General features: G+C 40.3%; 3 protein-coding genes and 1 long non-coding RNA gene across 6 annotated transcripts; 3 read left to right on the top strand and 1 right to left on the bottom strand.

The window, feature by feature from the left end:
• The first annotated feature begins 216 nt into the window (after window positions 1-216).
• On the top strand, window positions 217-5,177 carry pa2g4a (proliferation-associated 2G4, a). Its single transcript, XM_034532453.1, has 13 exons — window positions 217-424; window positions 1,446-1,574; window positions 1,765-1,870; window positions 2,440-2,509; window positions 2,605-2,697; window positions 2,844-2,907; window positions 3,052-3,130; window positions 3,615-3,693; window positions 3,794-3,927; window positions 4,027-4,121; window positions 4,215-4,342; window positions 4,459-4,512; window positions 4,612-5,177. Exons 1-13 carry the CDS (start codon window positions 343-345, stop codon window positions 4,672-4,674), a joined length of 1,176 nt encoding a protein of 391 aa, XP_034388344.1. The 5' UTR covers window positions 217-342; the 3' UTR covers window positions 4,675-5,177.
• A 2,863-nt stretch (window positions 5,178-8,040) lies between these two features.
• Window positions 8,041-10,081, top strand: LOC117731466. Its single transcript, XR_004609532.1, has 4 exons — window positions 8,041-8,123; window positions 8,218-8,244; window positions 8,736-8,758; window positions 9,799-10,081. It is a non-coding gene; the product is annotated as an uncharacterized LOC117731466 (long non-coding RNA).
• An 880-nt stretch (window positions 10,082-10,961) lies between these two features.
• On the top strand, window positions 10,962-21,522 carry crbn (cereblon). Of its 3 annotated transcripts, none has more exons than XM_034533480.1 (11): window positions 10,962-11,128; window positions 11,406-11,521; window positions 11,649-11,851; window positions 12,165-12,317; window positions 13,523-13,685; window positions 13,942-14,004; window positions 14,114-14,198; window positions 14,324-14,439; window positions 15,305-15,369; window positions 18,515-18,646; window positions 20,149-21,522. In XM_034533480.1, the coding sequence occupies exons 1-11, from the start codon at window positions 11,056-11,058 to the stop codon at window positions 20,330-20,332; spliced, it is 1,353 nt and encodes a 450-aa protein (XP_034389371.1). In that variant the 5' UTR covers window positions 10,962-11,055; the 3' UTR covers window positions 20,333-21,522. The 3 variants fall into 3 exon arrangements, with proteins under 3 accessions (XP_034389371.1, XP_034389372.1, XP_034389374.1); XM_034533481.1 differs by having other exon boundaries at window positions 11,012-11,128; window positions 12,168-12,317; XM_034533483.1 differs by lacking the exon at window positions 12,165-12,317 and having other exon boundaries at window positions 11,012-11,128.
• A 1,421-nt stretch (window positions 21,523-22,943) lies between these two features.
• LOC117731290 (arg8-vasotocin receptor-like) lies at window positions 22,944-24,792 on the bottom strand. Its single transcript, XM_034533537.1, is given in 3 exon segments — window positions 22,944-23,404; window positions 23,598-24,486; window positions 24,701-24,792. Coding segments are annotated over 2 exon segments (1,047 nt in total). The 5' UTR covers window positions 24,436-24,486; window positions 24,701-24,792; the 3' UTR covers window positions 22,944-23,195.
• Window positions 24,793-25,231: the final 439 nt, after the last annotated feature.

Consider the following 25,231-nt stretch of genomic DNA (forward strand, 5'->3'; position numbering starts at 1 on the left):
ATGTTCTTATTGTTCTACTTGTCATCGGGAGTTTTTCTCAGCACTTGTGAATGATTCCTTTTTAAATGTTCATATGGCACCTGACTATTATGTTATGTTAACGTATCCTTTAATACAACATTGATATTGTTGAATAACGAATTGACATGTCACAGCATCCAGTGCAAAGAGATTTTCGGAAGTGTCGTGGTTGCAGTGACTCTGTTACCGTCACGGTGAAGTGGGAGGGGCTTAGAAGGCAGTTGGAGGCTCCGGTGTTAGCAACAGCCGTGAGAGTCGTGCTGAGCTTCGGGGAGCTGTCGCTGTTCAGAGCCCGCGAGCGACTGAAACTTCACTGCCAAGATGTCCGACGACGAACAAGAGCAGACCATAGCCGAGGACCTGGTTGTCACCAAGTACAAGATGGGTGGTGACATCGCCAACCGTAAGTAAATGTAGCTAGTAGCCGCTGGTGAATAGGTGAGAGATGAGCTGCTCTAGTCGGCCTGTCGTGCAGCCGTTAGTTCCCCTCAGCAGCAGCAGCCATGTGATTTACATGCGAGACACACGTACGCTATCATAACGGGCTGGCTACCGAGCAGGTACAGTTGATTCAGTTGTAGCTCATGTTAGCTCCTCTGTTACTGCTGACCAGTCTGTCTGTTTAGCTAACGTAGGAAGCTATTCAGCTAGCTAGCAAAGCCTGTTGCCCAGTAGTCAGCTCACGTTACACATGATAAGCAAACGTTAAAAGATAAGCAGGAAGCCATCGGCGTGAAGCCACTTTGACATTAGTTACAGGCTGACCTCTTTGTGCTCGTTTATTCTTAATATTAATTATGGTAATGTCTTTAGTTGACATAGCTGACAAGCTGATGTGTCTGCAGCAGGAATAGTATGAGGTCAAAGCTACAGCTTTCATGTTACTTTTACCAATATTCAGATGACATTTTCGTTGCCGCATTAGTGGGATCTATGGATAGTATCCCCTGTCACACAGTCTCCGTGTTTAAGTTATGAGTTGTCAGTATTACATTTTACGTAACTGCTAAGAACAAGTTTGTTTTTAGCAAATCCAGCACGTAACGTAAATAGTTGACAGACGAAGTTATGCCATCATTCATCAAAATCATATCAACATCTAATATTCTAAAGCTGTTTTTTTATTTTCAATATTTCCTGCTGATGTATCAAAGAGTATATACGGTGCTGCTAAATCACTGATGATTGACAGATGTCTATAATCATATCACCCAACCCTATTTAAGACTCAATTCAAGTTGATGTCATCTCTCTACAAAATGTCAGAACTTGTGGGACATTCAGTGTTGGTTTTACTTGGTGTTAACAGTCAATTCACTGTAACTCATCTGTTTTAGACAATAACGATTCTGATATCTGGTCTCATACCTGCTCTTCTTGGTTCCTCTTCTGCACCTCTTGATCATTTTCTGTGTGTCACCCAGAGGCTCTTCGCCTAGTTGTGGAAACAGCCACTCCCGGGGTGTTGGTGCTCAGCCTCTGTGAGAAGGGGGATGCCTACATCATGGCTGAGACTGGAAAGGTCTTCAAAAGGGAGAAGGAAATGAAGAAAGGTGAGTCAAAGATGATACTAGTGAGGCTGTTATCATTCGGATGCACTGAGGTAGACCCATCAAGAAGAGTCTAGATGCAGTCAGTCCTTCAAATTGTTGACACAAGTGTCACTCCCTCCATCGTTTTTTTTGCTAAGCTTGTGAATGATTTCCAAATGAAGACTTGGTGGTTCTCCTTTCCCTCTTCTAGGCATTGCCTTTCCCACCAGCGTCTCAGTTAATAACTGTGTTTGCCACTTCTCTCCCCTGAAGAGTGACCACGACTCCACACTTAAAGATGGGGATCTGGTCAAAATGTAGGCACCACGCTCGCTCTGTAATAATGTCACCCCGTGTGCTCCCATGCGTGTCATGAGTCTGCTGTCCTCCCCTCTTTCTCTGTGACATCTTGGCTTGTGTGTGAGGATATTATCTTGGCTCATGACTGTCTGCTTCATCAATAAAGTATTGTCTTCCTGTCTGTCCTGTGTGGCAAATGACAAGTAAGGTTGGACACTTTTAGAACATGTGTTTTGCAGCTTTTAAAGTGAAATGTCAGATTTTAGCTTTGATGTCCTGATGATATCGGCTAAATCCTGGTTATCAAATATTTTCTAATGCAATGTTGTGCTTTGAAAAAAGAAGTCAGTTTATCTTAGTTGTTGTATTGCCACATGTGTTTTTGTCCTCTGTAACGTTTTGTTTGTGCTGCATGTGGATTTGCAATGTTTGTTGTTGCTCGTGGTAATGTGGTTACATACTAGGTTTGTATCTTTCTCATTTTTTGAACACTCAATACATTTGTAAACTTGACACTTGGTTGGAAGTTAAACTTGTAAATAATTCAGCACATCTCATCTCTATTTTTACTCTTTATTTTGTGTAGTGATCTAGGAGTTCATGTTGACGGCTTCATTGCCAATGTTGCTCATAGCTTTGTGGTGGGAGCCAGTAAGGTGAGGACTTTTTCTAAAATGCAGCTTTTTTTCACAATTTTGTGTCCTGCTGTGGAGCACTCCTTTAAGTCCTCTTCTCACTGTTGTGTCTGCAGGAGAACCCCGTTACAGGCAGGAAAGCTGACGTAATCAAAGCGGCTCATCTTTGTGCGGAAGCAGCTCTTCGCCTTGTTAAACCTGGTAACAAGGTACATGGAAACACTTCCTCACGGATTTCTCCATGTCTACTATAATGAGTTACATTTTCTACATCTTTGGCTCATGACAATATTTTGTGTCAGTGTGTGTCTTTTCTACTAGACATGTGAAAGTAATGCATTTTTCTGTTTCTCAGAACACTCAAGTGACAGAAGCCTGGAACAAGATTGCTCAGTCGTTCAACTGCTCACCGATAGAGGGTGAGTGTGTGTCATGAAAAAGGCTTGACATGTTGACTGTTTGTATCTTTTCCGATTTGTTCATGTAATGTGAAGACCATGACTGTTACAGATTCATAACATGCAAGTGGATGTTTTAGTTTTTCTGCTCTGCTGTTTTTCAAGGTATGCTGTCTCATCAGCTAAAGCAACATGTCATAGATGGAGAGAAGACAATCATTCAGAACCCGACAGACCAGCAAAGGTAAATTTAGTAAACCTTTACACGAAAGAGGAAGTGGCACATCATTCAATGGCAGCGAAGGGCATTTGCTATTAACGAGGAAGCACTTTCAGCACGAAAGTATGACCGTGCCCTGTGGGTGTTTTGAATTGTAGTAAACCTCTTAGACTAAAGATTAACTTGAGTCTCACTTTAGTGTCAATATAGACAGAGTGTAGATAATGGGTAATGATTGAATGTAATGTATCAAGTGGGATTCATTCCCTTCCATCAATACTGTATCACCATTCAAATATTGCACAACACCAGTTGTCTTGTCAGTTATGTCTGGTCTGTTTAATTTTCTTTCAATACACAATCCGCCCATAAACAAAACTTTTTTAGTAGAAATTAATGAAATTGGATTTTCAGTGCTGAAACCAACCAACCAAAATAACATTTGGAGAATTCTAACGGCAGATAGTCTTTAGTTGTTCACTGGCTTGCTGTTGACACTCAATTTCAGGAAGGACCATGAGAAGGCAGAGTTCGAGGTACATGAAGTCTATGCTGTTGACGTCTTGATAAGCACTGGAGAAGGAAAGGTCAGTGTGCTCCCTAGTCCTTTATTCATACCCATTGCTGCCAAAAGTGTTTCTAATAAAACAGACAATTGTTTTTTTCACTCTTGTCATGTACAATTAGGCCAGAGATGGAGGTCTGAGGACCACCATTTATAAGAGGGACCCCAGTAAGCAATACGGCTTGAAGATGAAAACTTCCCGTACGTTCTTCAGCGAAGTTGACCGGCGCTTTGATGCCATGCCTTTTACTCTCCGGTATGGATACCAAACGTTTTGTTTCACTTCTAATATACAGTACATAATCTACCACATGCTGACATTTTAATGCACTTACTTAATTCCATCGTCCGTTAGAGCATTCGAGGATGAGGCCAAAGCCCGTCTGGGTGTGGTGGAGTGTGCCAAACATGAATTGCTACAGCCCTTCAGTGTGCTACATGAGAAAGAGGGTGATTATTTACCTCTCCCTTTTAACATGTTTTTGCTTTTTAACATTTCTCTTTTTACTTACCGCCCCTACTACTTTGTGTCTTTGTTCTCAGGAGAGTGTGTAGCTCAGTTTAAGTTCACAGTGTTGCTGATGGCCAACGGGCCTCACAGAATCACCAGCGGACCCTTAGATCCAGAGCTCTACAAGTCAGCGCATGAAGTACAGGATGCAGAGCTACGAGTAAGATTGTTAATGCTCTTCACTTCACTTAAAATCAAGCGCCATAAATCACTCAGAAACTGGCTGCATTAAACATCTTATTACCTTTTTACTAAAACGTCTCTTCTCTTCCCCAGACTTTACTACAGAGCTCTGCAAGCCGTAAAACACAGAAGAAAAAGAAAAAGAAGGTACATTTAAACAATGAACCCTCATGCTGTCCTACCATTCACCTCCTTGACTTTTGGGTCGCCTTACTGATCAGTTCCTCCCCTTTTTACATCATACAGGCCTCAAAGACAGCAGAAAATGCGACTGGACAACCAACCGAGGACACCAAAGCCGTACAATAACAAAATGCTGACTTTCCACACATACAAGACCAAATTGACAAATTGACTGAAAGTCTCAGCCCATTATACATCTTTGATTTCACAAATGAAATGGCTGAATTTTAGATCTTACATGGATGCGTAACATTTTCCTGCAGTAACTGAAAGTACCATGTTACTTTTTCTTCCCTTACTTGAGAAATAAAGAATATTTTCAAATAGTTTTACATCTTTAAAAGTACATGTTGCAAAATGGTACATGTGCGACTGGTGCCTGCATACCTTCTTTTTACTTAAATAATCTTTTGATCCTCTTCACATTTATATTATTCACAACTTTCAAGTAAAATGGAAGCTTACAGTGGGCATTAATGGAAGTGGATCAGTCTGTATTTTACAGCTGTGAAGGATTAATAGATGACACCAACGAAAACATGAGTCACAACAGGTTAATTAAACTTGTTCATATGTAAACAATGATTTATAGTGAAAAACTTGCCAATAAAATACATTTATTCAGTTTATTCATCCGGTGCTTTATGAAAGAACTGACCTTTTTTAGCATTTAAAAACATTTGATCAAAAGCAGTAAAGGGTTAAATGAGTGTTTATGGTTAGTCTTCCATCATCAAGGCTGCCATTTAGCTGAAACTAGGGTTTTAACCACACAATTTAAAAGGATGACTAAAAAAATACAAGTCTGAGCAAAAGACAGGAATATTTTTAAGAATACAATACATCAGCTCTACTTTAGAGAACCACTACATTTACTGCCATTCCCCTGTACATTTTTGAAAAGATAGAATCTTATGTTTCACCGACACCTGTTGCTTGCTTTACTACGTCGTTGGTCTTGTGAAGCATGACATTTAAAGCTGACCAAGTTTAATAATAGAGGGGTATTTTTATGGGTGTCTTCAGGGGATTTGGACAAGTAAGAGATCATTTCAGGTCTTGAGTTTCATTTCGAGGTCTGGGTCAGATTTATCAATATCTGAATATGTTGAGAAAAGTTAAATCCTGCTTTGTAGATCAATCAGTGAGCAATGGAACTTTACATTTAATGAAATAAAATGTTTTCATACATTTCTGTTGGTGTTGTCTGAAGGTTTTTGACAAAGTTCACTATTGGAAATGTCAAAATGGTAAGTTAAGACATTGAAAGCGATGGAATAGTTTGTTTATTGACTCTTATTTGGCCATTGTATGAAATGTTGGAAATCAATGACTTCAGCTTCTTTATAGAAACATATATTGAATTAGGCTGACACACCTGCCTAGTTATTTGATAGATTTTCCAATGATTTTATATGATATATCTTGATACACTTGAACACTATTTAATTACATATTACCTTGATAAAAGTATTTTATCTACATCGCCCTTTCCTGAGCATCAGTATGTTTTTTTTAGGTTACAGACGTTGTGCTATGATCAATTAGAAAGTGCATATCATTTTTTTGGATGGGACAAATTAAATAAATGCAATTTCAAGCTCATGCAGTAACTGTCCTGGAGCTTTTGATCATTTCACACAATACTTATTAGCAGATTATGGTCAATTCAAGGGCGTAGGTTTGGTCTCAGCATTGGTAGGGACACTGCCAGCTTCCCCTCGACCCCCCCCGCCCTCCCCCATATAAAAAAAAATGTAGTTGATATTATGTTGAACAGGCCAACTTTATTAAAATATATTAACATTTGTGTAACTTGGAACTGATTCAAAACATAATTACAGTAATAAAACCTTAGTTTAAATACAAAACACTATTCTGCACCAAATAAATAATAATAATAAATGAATAAGAAAAGTTCTGCTAAAATGCCAATATAGTGTAACAGAATATTCTATATCCAAAATATATATATATATATATTACTAGTTGTGTAGTGAAAAAAAGACAAAAGAAATTAGAACATTTTAAATAAATATATCATACTTTTTATTCGACAGTGCCTTGCCTCCTGCTGTGTTTTAGCCATTGCACTTAGTAGTTGGGTGTAAACTGGTGTTTTCTCCAATGCATTTGTTGTTATAGCATGATGGTGTGCTTTACTTGCTTGATGGCGATTAAAGCTTTCAATGGCATTTTTTCAATTACTAAAACCATTTAAGCAGAAGGCTGGGTCATTCTTTTTTTCCAAAGTGGTCTTTTTGATGCATGGTGTATGGTTTGACACACTCAAAACAAAGTACCTTTTTCAAGGTAGGGCTATCATGCAGCCACAGATACTGACTGTATCACTTTGCCTGAAAGTGTAACTTATTGTGCTGAAGTTGCTGTATTTAAGGACAGGATGGTATGGTTCACTCCTCATGTCCAGGACACTGCTACACTCACTTCATGATGCCGGTCACTGTCACTCAAACTGACTGTTCCCTAAAGAGCAAAGATAACTTATCCTAGTCTGCACATGCATGTTTTAACATAATAATAATTCACTTAAAACAGGTAGAAAATGTTTACACTGTCAGCCATGATAATACACCTCAACACAGAACCAATGTAAGACCTCACCTGAAGCCCTGATGGTCCAGCTGCTGCTTTCTCAACCTGATTTCTGAGTTTCCTGAATGAATTTCAAAATAATGCCTTAATGAATAAATGTAGACCTTATGAGTAGTATATGTATTTATCTTGAAAGCAATTTAGAATATTTAGGGAATAGGTTCAGGTTTTATGGAATAGCCTTGTTTTTTATCAACATCACATAATACACAATCCAAAAGTGCTGACATGAGGTCAGATTCCCCAAACGTCCTTCAGTTTCATTGCTAATGCATGGTAAAATGGTAATTCTTAACAAAAAGCCATGAGTAAGACCTCACCTGGAGCCCTGATGGTCCAGCTGCTGCTTCCACAGCATCTTGTCTCGCAGGCTCGAGGGCGCTTTGGACAACGTGCAAATGTATTTTTCACTCTTCTGGGCGACGAACATAATATAGATAATAATACGAATGAGTTTGCAAATATATCGTGCACAATTATTTTTTCAAATTAACCACATATTGGTGGGGACAATTGTGTCTTTCCCAAAACGTTGGTCGTGACTAGTCCTTATGGACCATATGCAAACCTGCGCCCTTGGGTCATTTGCATTTCCGACATCTAGCATTTAAATTGGTCATTTAGTTATTTTACTTTACCTGAATTAACTTGTCTATTAACTTGTCTGTCAATTCAGTAGTTAGAGAGAAAGGGGAAAAGTGAAAAGAAACCTTTTAAAAACAAAAAATCAGGTCAATTTATTTCCAGAATAATAGACTAGTTTTTGTTAGAGGTCCTAAAAACTGTTTTGTCAAAAAAATACTTTGGAGTAGGAAAGACGCAGACCTGACCATTAAAACTACATTTCCCAATGAGCTAATAACACCCTCAGTTGGCGCTTGAGCATGACGTTAACGCGTGTATAAATAACGCCCTCTTTCTTCGTCACATCCTCTTTCCGTTGCTCTTCTCGCTTTGAGGTTTGTTTCTCCTCTGCCAACTGAATCCACACCAATCTTAAAGTTTTCCAAATCATCCAAAGGTACTAATCATTTAATTGTATTGTTTTCACAGAAACTTCTCTTCACGATGAGAGCCAAGGTGAGTTGACTAGCGAGCATCCGTATTTTTGTGCTCTAGTTCCTCTTCCTGTTGCAGTCAATGTCGCTAGTTAGCATCAGAACAGTATCCCCTGTGCTCTTCAGCAGTCTATTGACTGAACATGTTTCTCTTTCCTTACACTGTGTTATAAGGCGCACATTTACATGTAACTCTAAACTCTTGTTTCAATTCATGCGTGATGTAACGTTAAGTGCTACTGCGCCAGGAAGGCCCGTTTGGGTTGCGTGCCCTAATGTTAGCCATGCTAACTGCGATACTCTTGAATCTATTGTTTGTTTTGAGATCCATTCAAGGTATTTGACTGAAATTACTTGACTGCTTTTAGTACCAGGTTATTGTGCTGTGCGAAGTAGAGTAGTGGTTTATCTGCATCATGCAGACTAGAGCATGCTTTCAGTCTAAGTGCGAGAGCAAGCATGGCAAACGTAACTGCACTAATTATTCTCTAATAAAAATCTCTTGTCTTCCAGTGGAGGAAGAAGCGTATGCGCAGGTAAGCATTATGATCTTTTTTTGTGCAATGGCCTAGTTTACAGTAGTGAATAATTTCTGCATTCAACTACATAGGACAGATACAGGAGAACATTCTTGCCCACTGCTATTAGACTTTATAATAAATCACCTCTGGCCAGATCCTCCTCAAATTGAACATTAATAAACCTTGCACCGCTGTCACTTTATACTAAAAATGCACTGTACACTTTCATTTTTTAATATTTTCATTTCCTTTATTTAAATTAAATGTAATAGGCCCTGCTATTGTATTGTATTTGTAAACATGTTTGCTGCTTCAAGAAATTTCCCCCTGGGGATGTGTGTGTATGTATATATATATATATATATATATATATATATATATATATATATATATATATATATATATATATATATATATATATATATATATATATATATATATATATATATATCTATCTCTATCTCGCACACAAGGTCAATGCCTCTTGGAATTTGGTCTGCCAATATCGGTATCTATTTATAATTAAACATCGCATTTATATTCATTTAAATTGTGCTTAAGTCTTCCAATAGCACTGGACGTTAAAACATCAGCAAATTATAGTTACATATTTCTCAAATATAGGTCATTACTCTAAAGTGCTGATTGCAGGATTAAAGCCTGCTCAAAAAAAATGTACATGGCACTGCTGACATGTTTATAGAAAAAAATATAAATATTTGTCATGTAAAGATCAGTTATTGATTAAAGTTAAAACTCGTGATTTCCAAATAGCTTGATTCCCTTAATCTTTATCCCCACAAGCTTATCTGTTGTGAGGAGATTTAAACTGATATATATTTGATGTGGGTTGACCATTGTAAGGAATCTTTATTTGTAAGATTGAAGGCAGGTTCAGGCTAATGTACCAAACACTGATTGCTGATATTGGGTTAACATTAAAACTAGATTAATTTGAGTTGTAATGGGCCATTAAAAGTTTAAATGTGTTTGCTTTAAATCCTTATTTTTGCACTGTTGAGTAATTTAGCAGCTAACTGTTTTTGTTTCAACAGACTGAAGCGTAAAAGGAGGAAGATGAGGCAGAGGTCGAAGTAAACCCTCATCCCTGCCAGCTGTTATCCCGTCTGAGCCTCTCCAGTTGACTGACTTCATGGCTGAAGTGGAGCCTTCATCAGTGGATGAGACCTAAACCCTGATTTGAGATGACTTCTGTGGAAGTCTGACTGGAATAGGCAAAGGCGCAGGACTAAACATAAGAACTACAGCTGCTCCATCACGGATCATAATGCATATATTGTTTACCAATGCATTGAACAATAAACACTTTAAAATGTACGACACGATTGTGCCTCTTGATTAATGCAACTATAAACATAGTCGGTTCATGTTTCGTATAACTTGAATTTGACAATCGCTAAACTTTTTTTCCACTTGTGTACCTCTACTCATGTAAGTTTCACTCACTTCAGGTTATGAATTAAACATGATCTCTAAATGGAGCTCTATGTAAAATGATGGTTAAGTGGTGTCTTGGCACTGCAAAGGATTTTAAATCAAATGGGATGTTTAAGACTTTGTTCTAGAATTGTGGAAACTAGCCACATACCACAGATTTATATTCCAATGTGGAGTACATTGCCAGCACAGTAAATGTATTGATGGGCTGCATATATATATAACTATGTAGAGCATAAATACTCATTTACATGGCTGCATTTCTAATGTGGTTTTCTTTTCCTATGCTATTTTTCTAAACTGACATCAGGTGCTTTTCAAAAAAACTGTTTTTACTCTTCAATGGGATCCATTTAAATAGGTAATGAGTACTTAAGTAAATAAGAACACTTTGTTGCACTGGTGGACAACATGCTTCTGTTACTCTTGAGTTTTACTGTATATAAACTATATGTAGTAAAGTGTGTCCCTTCTTAAATATATAATTATACTATAGTCCTAAATCCTGCATTTATATTTTTACTTTTATCAGCAAATGTAAGTATGAAAAGATCTGTAAATAACAATAGCTGTGGCTCACTAAAAGCTGTCACAGAAAAAAAGTGGAATAAATAGTACAATATTTGCCTCTGCTATAAAATACTCAACTGAAGTACAAATATCTAAAAATTTTACTTAAACACAGTCCAACATGACAGAAAATGTAGGAACCAAGAGGCATGATCTCTGGATTATTTAATCTGCATAATTGAGCCCAGTCGTGTGACGCCTCGGCAGGGGGCGCACGTGATCCGTCTTGACGCTGCACACTGAAGACGCTGTAGAAGAAGAGTTAGGTTTGTAAACACAAGGATATGGCGGACGAGAGGGGTGGAGGTGAAGACAACGTTAACGACATCATGGGGAATCAGTTACAGCTTTTACCAGGTAACTGTTGAGTTCACCTAAAGACTGGTCGGCCTGCTCGGTGTGTCAACAGCAGAGCGTGTCTCTCGTCGTCCTGCTAACAGCTAGCTAACATGTCTTCACAACGGGCCACTGTTGGCCATCACATCCCGACTGACTCGTTCTATGAACCTCAGCGGTCACTTTCTATTCATGTTTACCATCAGAGCCACTCATTAAAATGATAACGTTGCAGCTGTTGGTTAGGAGGCGTTAAAAGAGCTCACTGTGAGCCGCTATGCTTGCTGTGCCATAACAGACAATGAGGACGAGGAGGAGGAGGAAGATGACATGGAGACTGAAGACCGAGACGGTGAGGAAGCAGAGAAGCCCACCATGATCACCTTTGACCCCAGTCTTCCCACATCACACGCTGTGAGTGATGTCACTGTGGCTTTCTTTCTCCACATGTTTGACCGTGCATGTGTCATTTTCAGTCACAGAGCGGCAGAGTTAGTTTTTGCAGCTGTTGTTGTGTTGACTCTGACCCCTGTGCTGTTAGTATCTGGGTTCAGACATGGAGGAGTTTCACGGCCGTACAGTCCACGATGAGGACAGCTGTCAGACCATCCCTGTGTTGCCACACACAGCTGTAATGCTGGTGCCAGGTCAAACGCTGCCTCTGCAGCTCTTCCGGCCGCAGGAGGTCAGCATGATGCGGAGTGTCATCCAGAGAGACCGCACCTTTGCTGTGCTTGCACACAGGTAAGAAGCATAGCAAATGACGTTGTTGCCATTGGCAATCATCACACACTGGACAGAGCACATTTCTTTGTTTGGCATATCAGTTAAAGGGTTAATTTACTAGTTGTGACAGCTATACAGAAATCCTGATGATAATCTGACATGGTGCATGCAATTTGGAATATCTGGGCATGCTTGATGGGAAATGAATGATCCAGTGTTTTTGTATGTCAGTCCCCCAGCCTTATTGAAGTACAACACTAAATGACTGGAGTATCCTTTTTAATTGTTTTTTGATTTACATTTTAATGGTTTTATTTGGTGTCTGTTTCAGCAGTGATGCAGGTGAGTCAGAGGCAGAGTTTGGGACAACAGCTGAAATCTATGCATACCGAGAAGAGCAGGAATATGGCATTGAAACTGTCAAAGTGAAAGCTGTAGGCAGGCAGAGATTCAAGGTCCATGAGATAAGAACTCAAGCAGACGGGTAAGTTTAATTGCCTGATAAACAAAGGTTAGGGCTAAAAGTCATGTGCACATTTGAATGACAGATGCACACTGTGCATGAAGACATCATTGTGTCGTGGTTCTCCCATGAAGTGAGCTGATAGCTGTCTGTAGGAACCCTGCAAAAACTCTGAATAATGTCACTTACATTACCCATAAAATGTAAATATTATTCATTGCTGGCTGGTAACTGTGGTAGATTGGATTATTATATTATTCTAATTAATAATAATAATAATTCATTGCTAAGTATGTAAGAGATAAATTATCGCCATAGACACTTTTACAGAGGGGAAAATATCAGTGTATTACAAGATCCTCATCTGTCAAACCATTTGGTTCATCATTCAAAAATATTCTATAAAAGTCCTTGAAAACGATCTAAAAAATAGTGGCCACTGTGTAATAGTGTTTGTCCAGCCATTTCTTGTAGCCTGTTACAGTCAGGACATGGGTCACAAGAAAATGCAAAACCCATTCTTTGAGCCTCCTGATGCGTACAGTAATGGAGCATCGAGGAGAAACGCTGCCTATTTAGTTGTGTGTTGTGGTGGTACTGTAGATCATGTCTACTTACGTCCTCCACTGTTCAGGAAATCATTTGAAGTTTACTGTCCATAAAACTTGGTCTACATACAGACATATTTCCCTCTTTCTTTAGTTGCTGTTGTGTAATGCCCATAAATTGGTTGCCATAATCCTGTTAACCTTTGTTGTACTGTCAACATGCTGCAGAAACAAATAATTGGAATTAATTGTTACTGCCATCATATTGTGGCAGCAGTTTTGTGTATATATTAAAACATTTTGTGGATTAAATAGTTAGAAATTAAACACTGCATGTTATCTTTTGGCAGAATTGGCCTACATGCCATTTTAAGTGTGTGTGTGTGTTCATGGTTCCATCTAAAGGTGTTGTATTGCTCATGTGGTGTTGCTTAGTGAATGTTTGAGCTCCAGGGAGTTGGATGAATATTTCTTATTGCCGATGGCACCTTTTTTATGATCATCTCAGATTTAGAAACATCCTGTCATACACCTAATAGCATTCAACCAGCACTCCATGTGTTTAATCTGTTATCTGCTCGGTTTCACTCTCCTTCTGTTATTCTCGTTCACATTTTCTCCTTGACTGACTTTTTTTCCACAACCTATGTTATTGTCTCCCTTCATTTGTCTCGTCAGGATCAAACAAGCCAAAGTACAGATCCTTCCAGAAAGAATCCTTCCAGATCCCCTCTCTGCCGTGCAGCTAGCACCCCTCTCCAGGCTCCACATGCACCCCTCCTCCAAACCCTCGACTCAGAGCTGCAAACAGGCCCAACGCTGGTGGAATAACTACCAGCAGGTGAAACACACAAACACAGCAATGTGCAGCAATAATATGCTTGCTTTGAAATGCAAAAAATTAAGTGATTGTCCATTTACAAGGAAATTCAAGTTTGAGGTGGCTCACATATCCAGACAGAATATATATGAGTATGACGTTTTTCACTTTTGGTGTGTATGTCAGTAATCACAAAGTGGGAAATGAAGAACTGGGTACTTCACTGACTGCGTTTGAAGATCAAATGAGTTAATGATGCGTATGTTTTTCATCACAGAGGAAGTTTCACTGTGCCAGTCTCACGCCATGGCCACCATGGGTCTACGGACTCTACGACTCTGTGAGTACTGCAGACAGTGTGCACTGCTTGGAATTTCCTCCCTATATAAACATCACATTGGAATGAATGTAAACCAGGTTGTTTCTGCCTCCTGTGTCTCACCTCACAGGAGTCGCTCATGAACAGAGTGAAGAAACAGCTCCATGAATGGGACGAGAATCTGAAGGATGACTCCCTCCCTAAGAATGCCGTAGGTCAGCCTCTGTTCAGTGTGTTACAGATGGATGGCAGACGCATACACACATGCGCACATGTGTCTTTTTCTGTTTGAGTTTTTTCCTTTCAACCCTTTCTTTCCCTTCGGTCTGGTTTCCGTCAGACTTCTCCTACAGAGTGGCGGCCTGTCTGCCCATAGATGACGCTCTGCGGCTCCAGCTGCTAAAGATTGGCAGTGCCATCCAGAGACTTCGCTGTGAGCTGGACATCATGGACCGGGTAAGGAAAGGTCACCACTGACTCCTCATTCCTGCCCGACCACCTCCGCCTGTCTCATCTGTCGCTGCAGCCATCATCGCCGTCATCATGTGATAAGATCAGGTCTTCCTGCTGGTGTCGTTCTGCACAGACTGTCTCTGTTTTTCTCTGTGATGTTCTGTAGCTGTCAGGGCCTGTACCTGTAATATTTCAGTCCAAAGTTGGCCTTCACAATGTAAACGGTTTAGAAATATTTTTACGTAAGAAAACACAGTTTAATTGTATTGCTTGTAAGAATGGATTTTAACAGATCTGTAGTAAGCATGTAGTATACATTGTGTCACATTTCACCAGCAAGAGGCATGTTTGGTGGAATATTTACTAACAACAGCTACACAGCAGTAAATGGTTTTTTAACAGATATTTAAGATGTTCACAATGTGTTTTTTTGCTTCCTAAATTTCTAAATCTAAACCAGACATTAAGCTGATAAAACACACACACACACACACACACACACACACACACACACACATACATACATACACACACACACACACACACACACACATACACACACACACTGCTTAGTACCCCTGCATCACCAGACACTGCAAAGCGTTCACAGGATGTGTAAAGTGCTTCTTTGATGTGCCTGCTTGTTATCGGCACTTTCCATCCTGTCTGATTGAGGATAATAATCCTCCTTAATGTTGCGAGTCTTGCTGGTCAAACGATACAGACCTGAACTCATGTCATCTAGCGATGTACTCTTATGGAAGCATAAAGGATGGGGTTGCTTATTATAGCGATTATTATATGCTTCAACAATAAGAACACATCTGATATGTATAGATCCTTTTCACACTTTATTATCTCTCCTCAGTGCACATCACTGTGCTGTAAGCAGTGCCAGGACACAGAAATCACCACAAAAAATGAGATCTTCAGGTGAGAACATCAGTACTTTTGCATGTTGCTCGTTTATTACAAATGCTTTTCAGCACACTGTTAAAACAACTTTCCAGAGATTTGACATTTGATTGAGAGAGATAACTCATCACTGTGAATATTTCAATTCAATTCAGTTTATTTTTATAGCCCAATATCACAAATTACAAATTTGCCTCAGAGGGCTTTACAATCTGTACACATACGACATCCCTGTCCCAGGACCTCACATCGGATCAGGAAAAACTCCCCCAAAATAACCTTTCACAGGGAAAAAAGGGAAGAAACCTTCAGGAGAGCAACAGAGGATGATCCCTCTCAATGGACCCTATGAGATGTGAACGACTCCGGGGAGGAAGCTGAGTTAGTAAGGTGCAATGGAGAGATGTAAATTCATCCATAAGTAGAGAGAGAAGAGGAGATAGGTGCTCAGTGTATCCTAAAACATCCCCCATCAGCCTATAAGCCTATAGCAGCATATCAAGGGGCTGGACCAGGGCAAACCTGATTCAGCCCTAACTATAAGCACTATCAAACAGGAAAGTCTTAAGTCTATTCTTGAATGAGGTGACTGTGTCTGCCTCCCGGACTGAAAGTGGAAGCTGGTTCCATAAAAGAGGTGCTTGATAACTGAAGGCTCTTGCTCCCATCCTACTTTTTAGGACTCTAGGAACCACGAGTAGCCCCGCATTTAGTGAGCGCAGCTCTCTAGTGGGGCAATATGGTACTACAAGCTCCTGAAGATATGATGGTGCATCACCAATCAAGGCTTTGTAGGTGAGGAGAATTTTAAATGTCATTCTTGATTTTACAGGGAGCCTGAGCAGAGCAGCTAATACAGGAGTAATGTGATCTATTTTCTTAGTTTTTGTGAGTACACGAGCTGCAGCATTCTGGATCAACTGGAAGGACTTAAGAGACTTATTAGAGCAGCCTGATAATAAGGAGTTGCAGTAATCTAGTCTGGAATTAACAAACGCGTGAACCAGCTTTTCTGCATCTTTTTGGGACAAGATGTGCCTGATTTCTGAAATGTTACGTAGATGAAAAAATGCAATCCTTGAGATTTGCTTAACGTGGGAGTAAAAGATAACGCCGAGATTCTTTACAGTGGTGTTGGATGCCAGGGCAATGCCATCTACAGAAACCACATCACCAGATAATTGATCTCTGAGGTGTTCAGGGCAGAGTAAAAAAACTTCAGTTTTGTCTGAGTTTAACATCAGGAAGTTGGAGGTTAACCATGTTTTTATGTCTTTAAGACATTCTTTAATTTTAGCGAGCTGTTTGGTCTCTTCTGGTTTGATCGATAGATATAATTGAGTATCATCTGCATAGCAATGAAAGTTTATGGAGTGTTTCCTGATAATGTTGCCCAAAGAAAGCATATATAAGGTAAATAAAATTGGTCCAAGCACAGAACCTTATGGAACTCCGTGATTAACGTTGGTTGTCATTGAGGCTTCATCGTTTACAAATACAAATTGAGATCGATCTGATAAATAGGATTTAAACCAACTTAGTGCGGTACCTGAAATGCCAATCGACTGATCCAATCTCTGTAATAGGATGTCATGATCAATGGTGTCGAACACAGCACTAAGGTCTAATAATACCAGTACAGAGATGAGTCCTTTATCTGATGCAATTAGGAGGTCATTTGTAATTTTCACCAATGCTGTCTCTGTGCTGTGGTGTTTTCTAAATCCTGACTGAAACCCCTCAAATAAACTATTCTGATGTAGAAAGTCACACAACTGATTTGCGACTACTTTCTCAAGGATCTTAGAGAGGAAGGGAAGGTTAGAGATCGGTCTGTAGTTAGCCAACACCTCTGGATTAAGAGTGGGCTTTTTCAGGAGAGGTTTAATTACAGCTACTTTGAAGGAATGTGGTACATGGCCTGTTAGCAAAGACACATTAACAATATCCAATTTAAAGGCAACACGTCTTTAAGCAGCCTCGTTGGGATGGGGTCCAAGAGACAGGTAGACGGTTTAGAAGTAGAAACCGTTGAGGACAATTGGTCTAGGTTAATGGGAGAAAAGCCATCCAAATATACACCAGGGCATACAGCCGTTTCCAATGCAACGCCACTTGATGACAGATCGGCACTGGATGAGGGCAAGAGATCATCAATCTTGCCTCTAATAGTTAAAATCTTTTTATTAAAGAAATTCATGAAGTCATTACTACTGAGGTCTATTGGAATACACGGCTCCACAGAGCTGACTCTGTCAGCCTGGCTACAGTGCTAAAGAGAAACCTGGGGTTGTTCTTATTTTTCTCTATTACTGATGAGTAATAGGCTGCTCTGGCATTACGGAGAGCCTTTTTATAAGTGATGTTTCACTTTCTTTACCTGCCTGGCAGGTAACCAGATTAAGGAGCTGAACATTTCTAAGCAGTAAAAATCACTTTAATGAAGCTTTAACATTTTTGAACACCTAGATGCACAACTTTCTGTCTTTGAAGAGGTTTTACCTTGAGATGCACGGATCGATCGGCCACCTGTTGAAACCAGACGGTTAACAGCTGAGACTGATCGTCCATAACCGGCCAGTCTGTCTCATGATGGTTTTACAAATGAGTCCTTCCTTCCCTGCAGCAGTTGGGGTTAATGTAAAAACATTTTTTTTAAAAAGCATGATGGTGGTACACCAGGAACAGAATTGCTCCCACATATAATCTTTTTATATTTTAATTGTTGTATCTACCTTCATCACAGTAATCACATTAATTATTAACACATCAACGTTGATTTGAGTTTCTGTACCGAAGTGGCATACAATCTGTTGTTATGTCGTTAACATAAGTGACACACACTGTTATGTAATGTCATTTTATATCGGTCTTTTGATGTGTGACCATTAATGTGTTTGTCTGAGAGTCAAACACAGAACCACCAATGAAACTCTCCAGGCCTTCACTCTACATTTATGAGAAAAGTGTATCAACTGTTTTGTTCTTTGTATCTCGATAATCTAAGAGAATGAATGATTGTACTATTTCAAATCAATTTCATTTTAGTTTTATTCTTTATTTTACCACAACCATTCTGATGTTTAGTTTGTTGGCTGAACTGTTAACTGAAGTCATTTTCACTGCTAACGACGTGTTCCTCCTGCCTGTCCTGTCCCTGCAGCTTGTCTCTGTATGGACCCATGGCTGCATACGTCAACCCTCACGGTTACGTCCATGAAACTCTGACCGTCTACAAAGCCAACAACCTCAACCTGGTCGGCAGGCCTTCCACACTGCACAGCTGGTTTCCAGGGTAACTTTTCTCTCTACTTATGGCATTTAGCTCTCACCCCTCCCTTTTTGACTAGTGAACGATTCGACACCTAACACACACAGTGAATAGATTTACTCTGACCCCTTATTGTGCCTTTCAGTGGTTTCATAAATGCATCTTTATAAATGTGACATATAAGGTCTGATCCATTGCACTGGGGGTCCTAGTCATGCTTAAACACAAGATTTGCTCTAACTGTATTGTGACAAAGTCCAGTGTCCATCCATCTATCCGGGGTCACAGTGGCAGCAGGCCCTGTAGCTCCTGTTTTACTGCTGCAGCCGCACCGATCCGCCTGTTGACCTCCTACTCCATCTTACCCTCACTTGTGAGCAAGACCTCACGATACTTGTCCCCACCCGGAGTGAGCAATCCACCAGTTTCCGGCAGAGCACCATGGCCTCAGATTTGAAGATGCTAACTCTCATCCTTGGCACTTTACACCTGGCTGCAAAGTACTCCAGTGAATGCTGGAGGTCACGCTCCAAGGAGGCCAGCAGGACCTCATCATCTACAAACAGCAGATGAGCGATCCCAAGATCCCCGAACTTGACGTTCTCCCCGGGAGGCTGAGTAGTGTGATACCACAATAGTTCGAGCACACTCAACTTTTTTTTGAAAATGGGAACCACCACCCTGGTTTGCCAGTCAATGGGCACTGTTCCCGACCCCCATGCGACATTGAAGAGGCGTGTCAGCCAACACAGACCAACACTGTCCAGCGCCTTCAGCATCTCAGGGCGGATCTCATCCACCCTTGGCGCCTTGCCACCAAATAGTTTTTGACTACCTTAGCGGACTCCACCAGGGAGTCAAAAAGTCCAGTGTCTTGAATTAGAAACATTTGGCCTTTCTGCGGGGCATCATAATCAATGGTGTAATTTTTTCTTTTATCAGTGGTGAATCTCTTATTAGTGATTTGAGGTCATTGTGTGACACCAGCGTTCTGTAGAGAGCAGCAGGAGAGGGAGACCTCCCAGAGGCTCTCTGTATCAATCAAACCGCTCTCCTAATAAAACACGTACTGCATCCGTAACAACGATCTGAGAAGATATGGGGAATGTGTGTCACTGATATGGAATGTGAGATATTTTCACCTGGGTACAGACCTGTATGAATTTAGTGTAATTAGTAAGCTATGCGAGGCTGTGAGATCATGGTACAATGTGCCTTCAGTGGCTTATCGCATCTAGAATATACCATCACAAAAAAAGCATTACGTATTTTTTTGAAATTATATATAAATAAGATGTTTGACTAAATAGTTCCAAACAATTATAGTGTAAAACCGCAAACAGTTTTTCATCAGTAGCTGGATTACTTGTTAATGACAACTACACTAAGTACCAGTATGAGGTGTTTGTAATGGGTTGCATTTTAATAGCAAATATAAAATAAACTAGAGACCATTCTGTGATGGGATCACTTAACGTGTCTGAAGGGATCTTTAATAACGTGTTGTCCTCGTCCTATGCCCTCAGGTACGCCTGGACAATCGCGCAGTGTCGAGTCTGCGGGTCTCACATGGGCTGGAAGTTCACAGCCACCAAGAAGGACTTGTCTCCACCTCGTTTTTGGGGTCTGACCCGCTCCGCCATGCTCCCCCGTATCCCCCATGGCGAGGGGGTGGAGGGGAGAGAGGGCTCTCGCCTTTTCTGCATGTGATGTCAGACCATCAGTTAGCGTAAAAAGAAAAGAAAATCCTCACGAGCCTGGATCTTTATGCGCTTTCTGGCTGTGTTTAATTTTAGTGATCGATGCATCACACACCACCTGTCACCCTTTGCAGCAAATCCATCATGTTAGTGGAAAGATCCAGTAAAATGTTACTCGAAGAGCAAATTGGAACAGGGAGGAGGAAGCGATAGTTCTCAAAGGTCCTTGATGTGACGACTAAGTTCATGGGAGAAAGAAATAGAGAATAACAAATTGATTATTGTACATTGTAGCATGCTAGCATGCAGCTAGCTGATCTGCACATCTGTCCAGCTGATTCCTTGGTAGCTGCAGACACATAAACACAGTTTTCCTTTGAACTCCTTTCCTTTGTATGATGAATTTGACTGCATGCAGGTGTGATGGAGATATTAATGGTCACCTTGTTAAACCAACCAGAAAATATTAATTCACTTAGCATTCAGATCCTTTGGGGGTTTCTGATGTCAGCTGCTGTAGGTCTTCAGAAGGAATGAAAGTGATATTGTATGTGTAGATCTGTCTCTAGGGAATATTTTCAATCTTGGGAGTTAAATTTTATGTATTTTTGTATACAAGAATGTTGGAAAGTAATTTACCTATTCATCAATGTCTGCTTTCTATTATCACACCAGTTTTTTATGCAATGAACAAAAATCTGAGGTGACAATAATTACAATGTGTAATATGCTTGATATAATCGCTGTCTGGTTTGTATTCAACCAAGGCTCATTGTGCTGTCAGATGATGTGCTTCATGAAACAAGAAAGTGAAAATTAGAGATGTCTTCTTGGCGCCTAATGGAGGACTGTTTTCTTTTTTCAATTTTAAAGCTGATTAACCCAGAAAGCGAGAAGAGCATTTACCCGTCTTCATTTAGTATGTTCATGTTGTGTGGCATGTTTAAATGGTGTGCCTACGCCCCAGCGCAGTGTCTTTTGATACATTTGATGAACCGGTGAGCCACAGACGTGAATAAAAGATTGTAAATGAGGAAGAGATTCAGATTTAAATTTAAAAACCTTTTTGTTTTTTTAGTTTCTCAGTTTTTAGGATTTGGGATTTTTTTTGCAAGGTGCTGTCTCATGTTTGTATACATGTTGCTGTAAAATAAGAGGCAGATAAAGCCTTTGTTAAACATAACTGGTGTTCTGTTTGTAGAATCTGACTCATATTTCACGCGTCTCTTCATGTCACAGAGAAGTGTTAGGAAATCATCTTTTAATTAATAAGCAAAGTCATTGATCGCAATAAGAAATCATCTAAAATGTGAACATATTGGTTTGTCTAATTTAATGTTTTTGGGATATTTTCATAAAGGAATAAATCCTTACAGTTGAGTGATATTGTCACAAAATCCCTGGCATTAAAACAAATTAACGTTATTCAGAAAATGTCAACGAGAGATAGTTTTTAATTTAAAAATTGCATGTTTTGCATGCAGCCTAAGCACAATCTCATGTGGTTGTACAGTCATGAGTTGTGTCGAAACTGAAAAAAATAACTTAACTGACTTCATGCAGAGCTTGTTTTGAATTAATCTTTTACTGGTTTAATGGTCTTTCCTTAAATAACTATTCCATTATTTTATATTGCCTCCCTGTCGTACTAAAGAGGGACAGTTACATTATTTTATAGAAATCAGAGCAGCAGAAGGAGCCTTTTTTTATTCGATGCATTCTTCTGGGTTAATGCTTGCCACCAGCATTACCCACAATGCAACTCGGCCGCTGGCAATTTGGTGTGTCATGCCAGTGGTAGTAATAGTTGTATCTTATAAAGTTATATTCACATTTTAAATCCTAATAGTTATATGTTGGACTGTTCATCAGCTGATTACAAACTCCCGCTGAAGGTCTTGAAGGTCAAAGTACTGAATCACATTATTATTCTTAGGTGAAACTGACTGCCATAGTAACACTGATACCAACCTATATTATTGTTGGCCACCTTTGCACATGTTCCCAATATCACACAGACACTAATGACCTGTCAGCCTGGTGTCATGATGGAGCATGTGGTTCCTAATTGTCCAATATAATTGCTAAAACATACCCATACCTTTGCCACACCCCTCATTGTCTGATATGCACACACACAAAGCACCCATCGGTGTCTGTATGACACCCACCAGGCATTCAAATCTCCACAATGTAAACCCATGTGAACTATTGGGTCAAAGTAACGCAGCACTCTTAATTATTATGTAATAGTTCTATAATTTGTCATAAATCGACTGAAAATATAAAACACAAAGCAGCTTTGTAAAGGTGTCTCTTTGGGAAAACAAAGCTATAGATACAATATATTTGATCACTAAGATCTCAACTCAAAGTAGTGGTATATTTTTTGACATGATTATTGCATCTTGCTCAAAATTCAATAAAATATATATTTTTTGATCAGCAAAATACAAATGTGACTGGATTATTGTGTTCCTCTTTACCAGCACAATCTGCAAACCAGTGTTCCTGAAGTCTAAATCCAGCTTCTATTAAATATGAGGACTCTTTTTTTTATGTCTCATCAAAACTGTCCCAGTCATAACAATGTGATGACATTATCTTTACACTGGCCTATGTCCAACACTTTGCTCTTGTCCTCCTTCAGCATCCAACATCTGGAGCGCAGTTCTCAATCATGGCCACGAAGGTTTGCTTTTGGTGAATACTTCCATGACGCATACCATATTTTGTTCATATGTCAGAGATCCGACAGGTACAGTATCTCTTATCTCCATGCCTCTTGTTCAGAAGAAACAGTCGTTCGAACGCAGAGAGAGAGAGATCTCGCATGCAGGATGTTCACGTTTCCAGATCAAAACTTGTGGCTCTCATTTGGACTCGGACACATTTTTGAAGCTCGTGTACAACGTGCTGACCAGCGTCGCCTCTTCGCGGATTGAATCCTTACCGTGGAGGTGCCGCTGCCACAGAAGTGTCACGAGCCTCAGGGGAAACTGTCCGCTGAACAGAAGGTAAATGCAGGGATTTGCGCAGCTGTTCAGACTCGCCAGCAACATCAGGACGGTGAAAGACGCAGCTGGAATGAAAAAAATGGCATGTTTTTGTTTGCAAGTCCTTTTTTTAATATCTTGTTTATTTTTGCGTAAATGCGCATTTTTAGGATATATTTAATGTAACCTATCACGTTTAAGAAAAGTTAGACTAAATCTAGTAGAGTAAAATAAAACCACATCAAACGGGGCACCAGTCAGAACTACTTAATGAGTTACTTTCTTTCGGCGCATTTGTGTCCCAGGTGGACCAGAGCTGGACAGTGAAGAAGGGAGCCCAACAGACAATATAAACCAGCACGATAACCACCGTCATCTTCAGCGTCTTCACCCTGGCCTTGGACATGCCGGCCACACCGCTGGCTCCGGATGGCAGAGGGAGACCCACTTTGCCCTGCCGTTGACTCTTTTGGTAGAGGTTGATCTGAATGGCTCGGCAGATGCGTACTTGACAAAAAACAACTGTAATAACAGGTAAAATAAAAATGACCAGAGTGGTTCAGGTTATGTAAGTCTGTATCCCCCACGGCTGGATAAAAGTGGCCCAGCAGTCAAACACACCAGGTGCAACTTCGACCTGAGAGAAAATAAAAACCTGGGGCAAGCTGCGGAGCAGAGAAATCCCCCACGCAATGCACACAGGGATGTTAAGCCTGGTGCTTGTCCGCTTGAACTTTACCATCGGGTTGCAGACAGCTTGGTATCGGTCAACTGTCAACACCACGATCATGTAAGTAGACGAAAACATACCGAGAACTTGAAGGTACTTCACCAGGCGGCACACCAGGTCTGGTCCGACGAATCTGTCTGTGATGTCCCAGATGAGTTGCGGGCACACTTGGAAGAAAGCGACCACCAGATCCGCCAGGCACAGGTGGAAGACGAAGACACGCATCCTGGACATCTGCTTGCGCTGTCTCCAGAGGACGAGCAGCAGGGAGGTGTTGAGGATGGCGGCGCTCATGAAGATGACACTGAGGAGCACGATCTCCAGCTTGTCCAAACTCTCGTCCCTCGACACGTCCTCCGCAAAGTTACTGCCGTTCAGAGGATACATCGTGTTTGTGTCTTGAAAGAGTTCAGACTCGGCAGCAGAGAAAGAAACAGGCTGGTGGAAGGGAAATAACAGACAGTGTTTGTTTTTCCAAAACAAAATGAATCGAAACACTTACTTGGTTAAGTCTATGTCTGTCACGTACTAACTGATTATTTTAACACTTTCTATTCTGAAGAATTTCGTGTTTTGGAAATCACCTATTCAATTAAAAAAGTAACCATTTAACCATTTGTCAGCAATGCATTTAGCAAGTATTTCTACCTACCTTTATATATATGTTTTTCAAAAAGCGCCGGAGGTGATTTGATACTGCAGTGGTCGAGCTCGGGTTGCAATCTCAAGGGAGGAGGGTGGTCTATACAGCTTTGCCCCTGTGCTTTGTGTGAGGAGGAAACTGGGTGGAGCTTAGATTCATTAGTAATTACCAGGCACATAAGTAGAATGGCTCGAAAGGCTACACGGGAATACAAATTAAGTATGTAACTGTGCTCAGTGTTTTCACAACAAGGAATTGATATAAAAAGGTGATATGATATGAAGCTCCAGAAAAAGGTCATACTGTTATGGTTTGTCTCTGACCAGTGCCGTAAAGGCCCCTCTGCAGAATAACCCTGAGAGCCCCCCCCCCCCCCCCCCCCCCCCCCCATATGTAAGGGATAATGTATTGTCCGGCGGTCATTATCCAAAGATAAACGAACAGGACCCAAGCTTTTCTTTTGAGGGAAATTTATTCAATCAGAAAAAACAGCTCAAACAGAGAACAAATGTATTCCAACAGAAAAAAAACATATGCTTT

This window comes from Cyclopterus lumpus, chromosome 5 (assembly GCF_009769545.1).
Source record: "Cyclopterus lumpus isolate fCycLum1 chromosome 5, fCycLum1.pri, whole genome shotgun sequence".
Classification (NCBI taxonomy): Eukaryota; Metazoa; Chordata; class Actinopteri; order Perciformes; family Cyclopteridae; genus Cyclopterus; species Cyclopterus lumpus.